At 43.4% G+C, this 16,057-nt stretch overlaps 1 protein-coding gene across 1 annotated transcript in view; it reads right to left on the reverse strand.

Annotated features, from left to right (window-relative positions):
- synpo2a (synaptopodin 2a) overlaps nt 1-16,057 on the reverse strand; it is a 48,427-nt gene that overhangs the window by 22,876 nt on the left and 9,494 nt on the right. The window contains exon 2 of the mRNA XM_076289556.1: nt 5,605-5,756. Within this exon, the coding sequence (XP_076145671.1) occupies nt 5,605-5,756 (152 nt within the window). The remainder of the gene's footprint in view (nt 1-5,604; nt 5,757-16,057) is intronic.

The raw sequence follows: 16,057 nt of genomic DNA on the forward strand, positions 1-16,057 counted from the left end.
GCGCCTTTGAAAGGAGGCCTTCAATAGCATCTGCAGCTTTGCTTAAGACCTATAGGTAGTGCATTTGAAAGGAGGCCTTCAATAGCATCTGCAGCTTTGCTTTAGCGAGGCTGTCCCAGCTCTCCCACAGTCACAGTTTCAACGTCTGATACATTATCTGATGCTAGTTCTGGCAAGCTAAGCATGTCATCTGATGCTAGTTGAGCAGCGATAGCTGGCAAGCTAAGCATGTCATCTGATGCTAGTTGAGCAGATCTAGCTGGCAAGCTAAGCATGTCATCTGCTAGTTCAGCAGAGCTAGCTGGCAAGCTAAGCATGTCATCTGATGCTAGTTCAGCAGAGCTAGCTGGCAAGCTAAGCATGTCATCTGATGCTAGTTGAGCTCTAGCTGGCAAGCTAAGCATGTCATCTGATGCTAGTTCAAGAGAGCTAGCTGGCAAGCTAAGCATGTCATCTGATGCTAGTTGAGCTCTAGCTGGCAAGCATGTCATCTGATGCTAGTTTAGCAGATCTAGCTAGCAAGCTAAGCATGTCATCTGATGCTAGTTGAGCTCTAGCTGGCAAGCTAAGCATGTCATCTGATGCTAGTTCAGCAGAGCTAGCTGGCAAGCTAAGCATGTCATCTGATGCTAGTTGAGCAGATATAGCTGGCAAGCTAAGCATGTCATCTGATGCTAGTTGAGCAGATATAGCTGGCAAGCTTAAGTTAAGCATTAAGTTAAGCATCAATCAGCTCCTGTAGGCTGCTGATGAGTTCCAGTGGGATATTTCATGAGCGTAATGCCATTGTTGACAAGGAGAGCTCCTGCTGAGCCACATCCAAAAGGTAATCTAAATCTAACGTTTCATTTCTAAGAATTAAGCTTAAAGGGATGTCAGCAGGGCATGAAATTGGCACCCGCCCACACGCCAAATGCGGGTAACTTTTGTGATTGGCGGGTGAAACTCTCAATGTACCTGCCACGTTGGCGGGTAGCCAATAAGACAACACAACACTGAGCAAGGAGATGCACTGTTATGGCTCGGAGAAAGCGAGATCAAACCCATTTGCAGGGGTGGGTAGTAGCCTAACGCATTAAAAAAAAAATTCGAGGAACGGCAAACGACTTTCCTTTTTCAAAACGGTAGCCTACTTTTACTCTTACTCAAGTACATTTTTGAGCCAATAATCTACTCTTTTACTCCGCTACATTTCAATTGCCTTACATTACGAGTACAAGTTTATTATTGGAGAAAGTATCTCAAAGAGGGAAAAGCGCACCTCTCCCTTGGAGAAAAGAAACAGGGCTTCAGAATGCGTTAGCCCACGATTATAAAAGTAATGCCTGGCCTAGCTAAACAGCTCAGTTAACACAATGACGTACAGTTGCTGCATCTTCTGGTGAGGCTGCCAGAGTAGCAACGAGACTAGAGGTAGGCTATGACATGACACGGAAACTTTCACGTATATTCATTTCTGGCCAGCATCGTTCAACAATCACATTGGACAAGGAAAGTAGGCCTACAACTTAATTTACAAGCAAATCAAATGCACTGGAAATCGAGCATACAAGTTAGAAAAAGCCTAGCATTCATTTATGTAGCCTCAATTTTGCAGGACATGACATGAGACGGTCGTAACTTGTTAGGCCTACTTGAGTAGTTTATTAACAAAGTACTTTTTTACTTTTACTTGAGTACTGTAATGTGTATTCTGTACAAGTTCAAGAACCATTCTTATGCATTTTCTGAGTCGTTCACCTTTATTTTGGGCACAAAATAATTTTGGCTGGTAAAAGACCACTGTGGCAGGTGGATTTCAAAATTCACCTGCCACAGTGGCTGGTGGCCAAAAAAGTTAACTTCAGGCCCTGGGTGTCAGGATTTTGGACATAGGACCTCATTTCCAAGTTAGCAAGTGTGATATTTATCACTGGATGCCGTTTTCAACACGTTTCCTCCAGTCCTAGTTGCAGAGTTTGCAGGTGCTAGGCTAGCGCAAGTCATCAGTATGTGTTAGCCTGCCACTAAAAACAGTCTTACCCACTCCACGGTACACCCGAGGCAAATAAATTATAATGCCAGACTATCGATGTAAATGTCTGTGTTGATAGTTTTATTTCTAACATTATTCTATCCTTGCATTTCAATGATCGCATTACATTTTGAGGGATTAGTTTCCTAGCAGCGGCGGAATTATACTTGCTTCGGTTAGTAGTACTGCGCCGAAAAATAAACAGACAAGCGCACTCCAATCAGAATACCTAGTAGTAGCCTAGGTAATATCAGTCCGCCGTTGCTTATATGCCTACTACTAACTTCAGGGAACAAACATAAATGCAATGCGATGCAAGTGTAATTTTATTTCTAACACTCTTCTATCAACACAGACCCGAAGATGCTGCACCTTCCAATGAGCGTTGTCTGAGCTGTTATCACATCTACTTCCTTGTAATAAAATAGCCTGGCTAGCGCCACCACTTCTCAATGAGACGTGGTCTGGGAACCAAACGTTCATTTTCTCGTATTTGAAAAAAATGCCCAGATCCGTTTATTGGGTGCCACGGATGTCTATTAAATGCGTCTGTGCATAGCTCATCATCGTCTTGCTTTCCCCCTTGTTCTGTGATTGGTCGCCTATCTCAGGCGAAAATTTGCTCCATGGTCTCCAGGCTGCCTTAGCAGCGTGAATCAAATCGCGCGCAAGGCAGCATGGGAACACCCAGGCTAGTAATAAAATGGGCTGATACTACATAGGCCAGTCATTCCTTTACAAGAGGATTTATACAGACAGTACCTTCAAGAACTTGTATTGCATTCATTGTGTCTACACTTGAGATAAATAAGTTTGGTTTGTCTTTTATCACAGACACATATATTGGTAGATGTTTTTTCTTTACCTTGACATGTTTCAACGTATACTTCCGTCTTCATCAGAAGGTCACACGGTGGAGTAGTGTGACGCGTTTTTATCAGCTGAGTACCTTCAAGAAGTTTACCGTTCGCCGCCATCTTGAATTTAGTCACGATAAGTCGAGCGACGAGTACGAATGAACAGATAAGGGATCAGATTCCAAAAATAATTCAGTGAAAATGCATGGATTCCACTTGCTTCCAGTAGCAGCAACTGGAATCCATGCATTGCCACGGAATTATTGTACTGTCTGTATAAATCGTCTTCTAAATAAACTACCAGTGCTTTTTCAAAGTTCTTCTACCAATGAAGTCTGGAGCTACTTTGAGCCTCGTAAATGGTGTAAAACAGTGATTTATTTGCATGGCTAGGCCGATGCCCGAGGCACCCCCATCGAAAAACTGTTGGTAGCATCGGTTAACTAGCGTCAGATTTCTGAGTGCAGGGGACAAGCCGAGATTAGCTATGAGACATACGTTCACACTCGGTATCATGTTTCAACACACTTTAGGTCAATATCACACCGGAATTCTCCTTTAAGCATACAACTTTGCATAACATTTCCAATAGGCCAGTTAGCATGTTAGCCAGCACATTTTGCGTAAACTGGCTGTTTATGTTGTTTCACAGCCTTTTGCTTGTGGGTAGGCTAGTTAGTTCGCTAGAATTAATTAGACTAATAGACAGTCTCCTGATATCGCTTTTTTTTGCGCAGCCAAAAAAATTCCCACACGCTTTTCTAGCTGCGGGGCAGTGCAGCAGGGACTGATAAAGGCTATTCTATCCACTGCATTCTCCATCATGTCCAGTAGAGACTGATAAAGGCTATTCTATCCACTGCATTCTCCCTCATGTCCAGTAGAGACTGATAAAGGCTATTCTATCCACTGCATTCTCTATCATGCCCGGCATCTTTTCAAGTTAGCTTACAAAATCAAAAGTTTGGCGTTGCTATGACATCAGGTTTGAGTGTGTGATTTTGAAGGGAGCAAGTGAGGAGGAGAGAAATCACGAGAGAGTTTGTTTGGTCCATTCGTTTAAGAATGTTGTTGTTGTGCTACACGATAATACATACCTGTCAACACTCCCGTTTTTCCCGGGTTTCTCCCGTATTTCAATGTCATCTCCCAGCACCCTCCCGTTTTGTTATTTCTCCCGGAAAACTCCCGTAATTTGCATGGCCATCAAACTTCATTTTAAAATCATTGATCCATTCAGGTTGCCAGATTGTGTATGAAACACACCCTACACATACACAATCACTTAGTTTCAATTTCAACCGTTTTGTCATAGGCTAAAACCTGGCAACCCAAAACCCAAATAAGGAAGCGGGTGCCGACTGCGCAGCCTGAGTCTCGTCGTAAGCAAGCGGGCTAGTTGAATGACCTACTCCAGAACTAGCTGTTGTGAAATTGTTTAACTGATTAACTGAGTTAATTGATTAACACATCACATAAACTGTTATTGAGTGTTGTTGATACACTGAACTTGTGCCCTCGGAACCAAATCTGACAGCAAGCAGCTTTGGAGTTTTGGAAGTAGGCTGCAGGCAGGCAGCTGGTGGATACATAGCCTAACTGGCATGCCTAAGGTAATGGTAAGGTAAAAGCAACGACGTTGAAACACGTATGAAACTTATTAAATATGCAAACACAGATCCGGTATAAACACTGACAACCCCCCCCCCCCCTCATGAAAAAAAATCTCCCGTTTTTGGAAAGCTAAATGTTGACATTGGGTGCATTATTTCCACGATATTCATATTTTCATGTTTTAATCATCACGATTATCACAAAACCGGTATATCACTACACCCCTATTGTAAACCAAAAGAGAAATGATTCAAACAGTTAAAGACATATTTAATTTATTTTGCAACTACACAAATAATTTGTTTGCGAGTTTTGACATTTTTCTTTGACATTTGATATTTTGAAATAATTGATTTTTGTTTGAATTTTAAAAAGTATTGTTTGAACATTTTTGCACCTATTACACTCCCTACACACACCATGGGATCATGGATCAACACACACACAGTCCCTGTCAGTGCTGAAGTCACACTCCTCTCACACACACACACACACACACACAGAATGGGTCAGAGTCATGAATATACAGCATTGTGGTCATTGAGACATTTATTGTGGACATGCTGTTTTAATTGTACCCATAAACTATAGCTAGCTGCATTAGTAAATGGGCTCTATATAATCAGATGCCTTGTTAAAGGGTTATATTCAGAGTTAAGTGTTGCCATTAACGGAGTTATATTCAGAGTTAAATGTCAGCCTTCTGAGACTGTGGGACAGAAGGTCACTTCATTTGATGAGGCCCAATTCATCTTTTCTAATGGCAACATGGTGTGTGTGTTTGTGTGCATGTGTGAGTGTGAGCGTGTGCATGCGTGAGTGTGTGTAAGTGTGAGTGTGTGCGTGTGTATGTGTTAGGCCCCCAAAACCTATTAATTGAATGCCACCCATTTTTTGTGTGTGTGATTTTATGTGTGTGCGTGTGTGTGTAATACCTCTTGATGAGTAGCTTCAGGCAGTTGGTAGCCTGCTCCACTAGAGCGATGGTGTGTGTGTATGTGTGTGTGTGTGTGTGCGTGCGTGTGTAATACCTCTTGATGAGTAGCTTCAGGCAGTCGGTAGCCTCCTCCACTAGAGTGATGGTGTGTGTGTATGTGTGTGTGCGTGTGTGTGTAATACCTCTTGATGAGTAGCTTCAGGCAGTCGGTAGCCTCCTCCACTAGAGCGATGGCCTCCAGGAGGGTGAGCTCAGCACAGGGCTCTCCGTTCAGAGACACCAGCTCATCGTCCACACACACTCCCGCTAGGCACGCTGGGCTGCCCTCCACCACCTACAACACACACATACACGCATTAGTTAATCAATGAACACATGCTCGCTCAAATAGAGGAAATGTCCAACACTTTTAGAAATTGATCCACCTAAAGAATTCTCCAGTACAGGGCTTAGTCACACAGCATCAAGCAACCAACCAGTTAATCAAACAGCCAACCAATCAATCAGTTAATCAAACAGCCAACCAACCAATCAGTTAATCAAACAGCCAACCAATCAACCAGTCAATTAAAGGCACCACATAGGCTAGTCGAGGTGACGAGGGTTATTAAAGGCCGTGTTGCAGGGTTCATTTTCCAATGAATTTGCACAATTTGCTTGTTGGTAATAAACATTTAAACTGTTATCCATTGTATTTGATGTTGTTGGGTATCACAAAACGGAATATAATGCGAAAAAGTAAGTACTATTTTACAGCGGTTTGCAGTGATTCTCCTTTCCCCCACAATGCATTGCATTACGTCTACAGACCAAAGCCCGCCTTGAGACCCTTGAGAGTAACGAGTGAGGAGTAAAGAGAGACGAGTAAGGGAGTGTTCAGTAGTAGATAGCACAGATTATAGATAAATAGATATAGATATATATATACTGTATATATATATATATATATATATATATATATATATATATATATATATATATAGAGAGAGAGAGAGAGAGATAGCCTAGATATATAGACAGGTAAATAGATAGATAGATAGATAGATATATAGACAGGTAGATAGATAGATAGATAGACAGGTAGATAGATTGCTAGATAGATCATGTCATCTACTGGTCGCGGGGTGAGCTCCTCGACCAGCGGCCAAAACGCACTCGCTTCCCTAGCGTTACAGCAGCTCTCCACCACAGTTTCCATCGGGACGTCACAGCCCACACAAGCACCTGCCAAAATGCGACTTGCCCATATTATCTCCCTCTCTTGGTAAGCGGTACCCTGACGGTGTCAATGACAATCAATCACGAGGAGTAGTTATCGAAAATATTCATGCTGAAGACACGGCCAGCTGGGACTGGAAAGTTAGCCCGTAGCTATCATGATACTTTATATTTCTAGATATTCTCACTAAATTTACCCGGTAGCCTACTTATCTGAACTAACAACATGATCACTATTACTAGATATAAAGTAAAATGTTGATAGTCTTTATCTCAGTGCTTCTGCATTCTCAGGTTTAAAGGTAAAGTCTCTATCTTAGTGCTTCTGCATTCTCAGGTTTAAAGTTAAAGTCTCTATCTTAGTGCTTCTGCATTCTCAGGTTTAAAGGTAAAGTCTCTATCTTAGTGCTTCTGCATTCTCAGGTTTAAAGGTAAAGTCTCTATCTTAGTGCTTCTGCATTCTCAGGTTTAAAGGTTATGGGCTGTATTTTGGGTCACCAGCACATGGCGTAAAGTTCGTTATTCACCGGCGCAAAGTTGAATTCGGTATTTTGCACGTTTATTTTTTAAGCATTGCGCCCAGGGGTGTGGCAATTAACAACCTAGGGAGGGGACTAGCGAGTTGTCTAAAAATCGCTATCATACACCACCTAAACCTGGTCAGAAGTCAATGGCGAGTTGTTCATATGCTATTTTAAGAGCGCATATCAACAGTCATTTTGGCAGGTGCACGCACCATCCTTCTATCATTCATGAACGCACACCAGCGCACGTCCATGCAAAGCATTACAAATTGCACGATTACAATGGGAAACATAATTAGAATAAAGATATTACGAAATACTGTACATCTCATGATGAGTAGTTATTCACCATCATTTGCAAATTGGTAATGACGGTTAAAAGTGATTAGGGGAGAGGCGAGAGACACGTATGGAGCACAGCTGAAGACGCACTGTCACGAGATATAAGCAACTCCTCTGCAGGATAAATGTTGTTTTATTCAGTCATTTGAGCAACATTAGGGTAAGTGTTGCTTTTTCCAGCCTATGTTTTCGGTGGTAACCCATTGTCAGTCAATAGTGAAAGTAACTGCATATAACTGTCTTGTCATTGACTGACTCAAAGTTAGTTTCACTTTGCCAATGAGTTCAAATAATAGACGAGTGCAAATGCGTGAAGGCTATGCTAGGTTTTAGTAAAGCATGGTTTAAGAATGACTATTCCATACGGTCTCGCAGGCAGCCTCCTTCAAATGCGCCGTTGAATGCCAAAATACCGATGCATTTATTTGACATATCGCGCGTTGCGCCGTTAAAGGGAATGACAGATGTCATTCTCATTGGTTTAAAATGATGCTACGCCCCAAACACACCCATATGACTGATTAAAAGACCTAGGAACACCTTGTTACGCCATGCGCTCCACTTTTGAGAACGAAACCCCTCCCAATGTGAACTGGACATCCTACTAAATTTGAATAGACTTTTGACGAGTGACGATGCACTTTAGAATGTCATGATAGGGCCCAAGTCTCTATCTCAGTGCTTCTGCATTCTCTTAAAGGTAAAGTCTCTATCTCAGTGCTTCTGCATTCTCTTAAAGGTAAAGTTTCTATGCCATTCTCAGGTTTACGACCAGCTCTCAGTCAGTGGTGACACCTATTAATTAAATGTACCCGTTCTCTAAAACCAGGTTGCATGGCGATGCCCACAGGACTTATGGTGACAGGTGTGTGTCTTTCGTCAAGCAATGCCCATCGCTTGCCCAGCAATGCCCCTGATCTGTCACTTGCCCAAGGCCCTGACCAGAACGGCCGACATACTGGGCCACAAGTTACAGTGATTCACAGACTCACCCCTGTTGGGCCACAAATCACCGGCATACCCCCCTCCCCAGATTCCCCCCCCCCCCCCCATGGGGAAATAAGTTAAATTAATATTTAGCAACCCAGTATGACTAAGAATAGTTTCTCTCACAGTAGCAAGGGTCTTGATATCAACCCAGTATGACTAATTTACCCCCAAAGGTTACAGTAATATATTTACCCCCATGTAGTAGAAGTTACAGAAAGATATTTACCCCTGGGGCAGAAGTTACAGTAATATATTTACCCCTCTTGGGGCAAAAGTTACAGTAACATATTTAGAGTAGAAGTTACAGTAAGTTACGTACACACACACACACATACAGGACAGCAGATGAGTTCCACTCTGGGTTGATAATATGTCCACAGATATACAAAGTTAATACACGCACATTCACACGCACACACCCACATACATACATACATACATACATACATACGGGACAACAGGTGTGTGTGTGTGTGTGTGTGTGGGGCAGGGAATTACTGTTAAATAGTTTTCATTTTAGTTACATAATTTCACCACAAGATGGCAGTGAACACACAGACAGCTGAAGATGGATGACAGTCGTCTCTTTCTGGGATTAGGAGACTCTGATAGGAGGCAGCATCCAAACACACACAGAAAATGTGCACACACACACACACACACACACAGAGGACAGGGGTGAAGGAGTGGAGAGGAGGAGGAATGGAGGAGGAGAGGGAGGAGAGGAAGAGGGGAGGGGAGAAGCATAAAGCATCTGGACCATGGCAGCACTGACAGCTCAACATCTCTGGACAGTGGAGGCCAAATCACCAATCACTTACCAGCTCCACAACTGCCAAGGGGATGGACAAGCACGTAAACACACACACACACACATACACATACACAATACACACACACACACACTAGATGTGTAAACACATTAATCCGATGGATAGTGCATGTAAACGCACACAAGGATGCTTCAGAAAGGCTCCAAAATAAAATGTCTACACAGACAACAATAAACACATCAAACATGCATGAAACACACACACACACACAGGACAGCAGATGAGTTCCACTCTGGTTTGATAATATGTCCACAGATATACAAAGTTAATACACACACATACACACGCACACACCCACATACATACATACGGGACAACAGGTGTGTGTGTGTGTGTGTGTGGGGCAGGACGTTACTGTTAAATAGTTTTCATTTTAGTTACATAATTTCAATATTCAAATCTATTTCAGTCCCGCCAGGATTTTGCCTTTTTTGAGATTGTTGCGGCCTAAAATGCCTGATTTCAGAGCAACATTTCTAAAACATTGCAGTGTTTTTAGGCGTTATTTTTTTTTTTTTTTAAATTGAGGGCAACTAAGGATAGTAAGACCAAAAATCTAAATTTGTAGAACTGTCCAAAAAAAACAGTCACCCCCCTAAAACATGTCATATGTTTCAATACATTCATATATTTCTGAATTCATATTAACACAGTGCCAAAAACGCAATAATGTGTTTTTAACTTTTTTTTTAATTACGAAAATAGACACTCTAATAACATTATGTGCAATTTTGGGAACTCTATGATGAATGGAACTGAAATGGATGACAATCGAAAACTCGCACGATCTGAACATTTTATCATAACTCGGCTTTTGATGGTTGCCGCTTTGGGTCGAATCAGTGACGCATGCACGTCAGGTCAAAACCAGGCCATTTATTTTCATTTGTTTATCACTAGGTGGCAGTCTCGCCAGGTCTCGCTAAGTCACTTCCAGGAAAATTTACAGGCAACACTTCATAGTTCATGAAAGACGCTATGTCTCCATTTCTAGGAAGAAAACAGGGATTTTGATGAAAACTAGCCACTGTTTAGCTTGGGATTTCTTAGGAACAGAGGCATGTAGAAATAAACGGTTGGTACCCACTGAGAGCTTAAAGTCTCACGTTTCAAATGAGCCATAGTATGTGTCCATAGCTATAACATAGAATACGCTGTGGCTCTACAAAAAACAATGAACCCATGTAGGCCTACATAGCGTTAACGTTCTATGTATTGTCATCACAACTGCAGAGGAACGAACAAGTTATAGGGCAGTCTCTGGCGTCTGCAGAAGGGAGTGTGGCATCTGACTCAATATTCTGCGCTAGGGAGGTAGATGAAATTTCACGGGGAAACTATGAAGATTGGTCAAATTTGCGGAAAAGTCGCGGTGTTTGGACAAAATTGCAAGGTCGCCCAGAATTTGCGGGGATTGGTTGAATTTGCGTTAATTTTTGGGATTTTTGCGATCACGTATTCCTGGGACTGGTATGTGGTCCCTTATCCTGATAACATCAGCATGTGTTTCCTGCTAGAGGTTTTAGTGAGTCAGTTGTGACTGTGTGTGTGTGTGTGTGTGTGTGTTTGTATGCGATTCTAAATCATTAGTCTAGCCCTGCTTGGTTAGTAAACGGTGTGTGTGTGTGTATGTGATTCTAGATCAGTAGTCTAGCCCTGCTTGGTTAATAAACGGTGTGTGTGTGTGTGTATGCGATTCTAGATCATTAGTCTAGCCCTGCTTGGTTAGTAAATGGTGTGTGTGTGTGTATGTGATTCTAGATCAGTAGTCTAGCCCTGCTTGGTTAATAAACGGTGTGTGTGTGTGTGTGTGTATGTGATTCTAAATCATTAGTCTAGCCCTGCTTGGTTAATAAACGGTGTGTGTGTGTGTCAGAGTTTCCGCTACAAAGAAATGGTGCCGGTCAAAGTGACCGGCAGAGGTTTCGTTTTCCGGACATTTTGATGATATGCCGGTCAAATATCCTATTATCGCTTCTTAATTAGTCAAATTGAGGAAAACTAGAGACAGGCTATGTAGCTTAAAGAATGACATAATCAGGCTGTATAGAATGCAACATGTTCATTAGCCTAACTTAAACATGCCTAACAAGATCTAGCCAGTATCTTTTCATGGACAGCAAGAGTCCGCTTCGTCCGTTGTTTTAAAAAGGCAACGTTGTTTGTTGCTGCTACCCATGTTATCTCCAGTGGTGACTGTTTAACTTACACAGATGCGCACACACAAGAATGAGCGCTCACACCACTACCCCCTAATGCTATGCCTCTTTATTTGATAACAAGAAATTAAGAAATGTTTCATATTCTGGGAAATGTTTAGTTTCTTTTTCTTTCGGCCGCGATTCAATGATACCGTTTAATTGTGCCAGAAATGATCCGCGGACCAGTACCCTGCAGATCATAGACAGAGAATGCATAGGCCTACTGTATGCTTTGGGTAAAGAAAACTTTGCATGTCCAGTATACACGGAGAATGACATTGTCTTGGAGCGGCCGCACCCCCCGCAACTCCACTTCCAATTCCAATGTCACTTATTCCGACAGATACGCCCGACACTTCTGCTTTTTATCTGGTGGTGGTGGAGTTGACCGGACATCTGAGGCTTCAGACGTTACCAATTTATCATCATCCATCGCGTCTGGCCTCTGAAAAAACTTTTAAGTCTGCCTGGGCCTGGCCATGTTTGAACCGCCTCACTCATTTGTTCGTTGTTTAACATGGTCGTTTTAAGCGTGCGCTTCATATTTGAAATGCAGAATAGGCTATGCGTGTTGTTTAATAGCTTACTTTTCAAACGGTAGAGCCTGTTCATTTAAAAACATAGCCAGAAGACGTATAATATAGGCTTACATATTAAGGCTTATTCTCAAATTCAGATTGCGTTAGGGGACGGGATTATTAGCCAATTTCAATCGGACAATTTGACCGGAGAGATTAATTTTGTCGGACATTTAATTTTTTTTCCGGCCAATGTCCGGTAATTACCGGACAACGGAAACCCTGGTGTGTGTGTGTGTATGTGATTCTAGATCAGTAGTCTAGCCCTGCTTGGTTAATAAACGGTTTGTGTTGGCACCGCAGACAAACCCTGATTCCGCTCAAGACTACACACACACATACACACACACACACACAGTTTATTCTTCCGTCAGTGATGCTGTGCAGTATAGCTGTCCGAGAGGAGGGCACAGCCCTATATGGAGCAACACTGTGTGTGTGTGTGAGTGTGTACATATGTATAAGTGTGTGTGTGTGTGTGTGTGTGTGAGTGTGTGTGCGTGCGTGTGGGTGTGTGTGTGTGCGTGGGTGTGTGTGTGTGTGTGTGCATATGTATAACTGTGTGTGTGTGTATGTGTGTGTGTGTGTGTGCATATGTATAAGTGTGAGTGTGTATGTGTGTGTGTGCCATTCCTCACATACAGTCGAACAGAGAAACTCACAGCACTTCCCAAAAAAGGAGGGGAAAGCTTTTAGAATATTCACATGGACAGACACACTCATACATACACTCACTCACACACACACACAGACACTCACACACACACACACTCATACACACACTCACTCACACACACACACTCTCACACACACACACACACTCACACACACACACACACACTGCTAGAGCAGACACACACAGACACAGACACACACTCACACACACACACACACTCACACACACAGACACACACACACACACAGACACTCACACACACACACACACACACACACAGCTAGAGCAGACACACTAATGCTAATAGTTCTGAAAGGTCACTCAGTCCATCGTAAACAGCAGGCTGATGAAGTCAGTGGTGTGTGGGAGTTCTAAATCACTAACCTGACAGAGAACCGGTGCTGAGGGTTTGTTCTCTCACTGTAGAACGGTTCTCTATTCTGCTCTAGAGGAACCATGTGGATCCTCAGACAGAAGCTCTAGCAAGTGGAGTCAAAGTGCAACAAGAACCGAGACATGTACCACAAGAACAGAGGCATGTACCACAAGAACCCAGACATGTACCACAAGAACCCAGACATGTACCACAAGAACCGAGACATGCACCACAAGAACCGAGACATGTCAGTGTTTCCCACAGAATTGGATTCAATTTGTGGCGGTAGCTGACTTGGACAAGGGGGGGGGGGTGGTGTCACTTTAAGACGTTCCTGAGTAGCCTAACACAGTTAAAAGGCTGCTGATGTGTGGATGCAATTCATAACGTTTTCTACATAGTAGTTAAAATAAAGGTTTGTACTTCTCCTTGGGACAAGCACTTTTGAATTTTGGAAAAAAACTTTTCCATTTACATCGGGATTTTGCAAACATTCAGTGTCAGAGTCAATAAAATGAGCCCTTCAACGAAATTGACAAGCAGCTGTAAGTAGGCTAAGCATGCTAAATTCGACATCCAAACAGTATTCTAACGTTAGCTTTGAGATAGGCTACTGCTTGATTGCATAACTTAACTTCAATGTAGCCTACTATGTTGTGATAAGACCTTAGCAGAGTTAACTTCAATGCAGCAGTTTTGAACAAATTTGCGCAGCATGGTCACGATGCTAAGCGGATTTAATAGCAATTTAGCCAGATGTCTTCTATGCAATGCTTCTATGTGGCAACAACAATCCTTCAACAATAGTGAATATTTAGTTAAATGCACATGCAGAGGAGGAGCATTGGGCTACGAGAGAGAGCGGGGTGGAAAGGCTGCATGCGTAAAAAGCGCAGCTCAATGGCAACGCAAGGATTTGACCTTATATTTAATTTTAATTAAATTAAATTAAACATAGAATATTCATCTGTGGCGGTCGATTTTGATTTCATGGCGCCCCGCCACAGATTAGTCAATGTATGGGAAACACTGCATGTACCACTAGAACCGAGACATGTACCACAAGAACCCAGACATGTACCAGTGTACCACAAGAACCGAGACATGTACCAAAAGAACAGAGGCATGTACCACAAGAACCCAGACATGTACCACAAGAACAGAGACATCTACCACAAGAACCAAGACATGTACCACTAGAACCGAGACATGTTCCACAAGAACAGAGACATGCACCACAAGAACCGAGACATGTTCCACAAGAACCCAGACATGTACCAGTGTACCACAAGAACCCAGACATGTACCACAAGAACAGAGACATGTACCAGTGTACCAGGTGTTTAACTCTTCACCTAGCTCTCTCACACACACACATGCACACACACACACACTCACCAAGCTCTCTCTCACACACACACGTACAACACTCACACATACACATACACACACACACACACTCACACATGCACACCCACACACATGCACACACACGTACACTCACACATGCACACACACACACCTAGCTCTCTCACACACACACACATGTACACACATGCACACACACTCACACATGCACACAAAGACACACTCACCAAGCTCTCTCTCATACACACACATGCACACACACTCACACATGCACACAAAGACACACTCACCAAGCTCTCTCTCATACACACACATGTACACACATGCACACACACTCACACATGCACACAAAGACACACTCACCAAGCTCTCTCTCATACACACACATGCACACACACTCACACATGCACACAAAGACACACTCACCAAGCTCTCTCAAACACACACATACACACTCACCAAGCTCTCTCACACACATGCACACACACACTCACCAAGCTCTCTCACAAACACGCACACTCACACATGTACACGCACACACACTCACCAAGCTCTCTCTCACACACACACATGCACACACGCGCACACACACACATGTACACACACGCACACTCACCAAGCTCTCGCACACACACAGAAAACTCACCTAGCTCTCACACACACACACACAAAGCTCTCTCACACACACACATGTACATATATGCACACTCACCAAGCTCTCTCTCACACACACACATGCACACACACACACACTCACCCAAGCTCTCTGACACACGCGCACACTCACACATGTACACGCACACACACTCACCAAGCTCTCTCACACACACACATGCACACACACACATGTACACACACGCACACTCACCTAGCTCTCACACACACACGTACACTCACACATGCACACACACGCAAACTCACACATGCACACACACGTACACTCACCTAGCTCTATCACACACACATGCACACACACTGAGCTCTCTCACACACACACATGCACACACACACACCTAGCTCTCTCACACACACACATGCACACACACTGAGCTCTCTCACACACACAGATGCACACACACTGAGCTCTCTCACACACACACATGCACACACACACACCTAGCTCTCTCACACACACACATGCACACACACTGAGCTCTCTCACACACACACATGCACACACACACACCTAGCTCACTCACACACACACATGCACACACACTGAGCTCTCTCACACACACACACATGCACACACGCGCACACACACATGTACACACACGCACACTCACCTAGCTCTCTTACACACACACATGCACACACACTGAGCTCTCTCTCACACACACACACACCTAGCTTTCATACACACACACATGTACACCCATGCACAGACACCTAGCTCTCTCACACACACATATGCACACACACCGGAAAGGGGGGGGGGGGGGGTGCTGGCTGGCTGCCTCTCTGAGTTTCCATGGTAACGCCCCCCCAGCCCCTCTAAAAGGGGAAGCGGTTATGACTTCATCTCCTCT

The sequence above is a fragment of the Alosa pseudoharengus genome, unplaced genomic scaffold (assembly GCF_046254945.1).
Source record: "Alosa pseudoharengus isolate Yale_2024_CS ecotype anadromous, Long Island Sound unplaced genomic scaffold, YU_APseudo_1.1 YU_APseudo_1.1_scf_17, whole genome shotgun sequence".
In the NCBI taxonomy this organism is placed as follows: Eukaryota; Metazoa; Chordata; class Actinopteri; order Clupeiformes; family Clupeidae; genus Alosa; species Alosa pseudoharengus.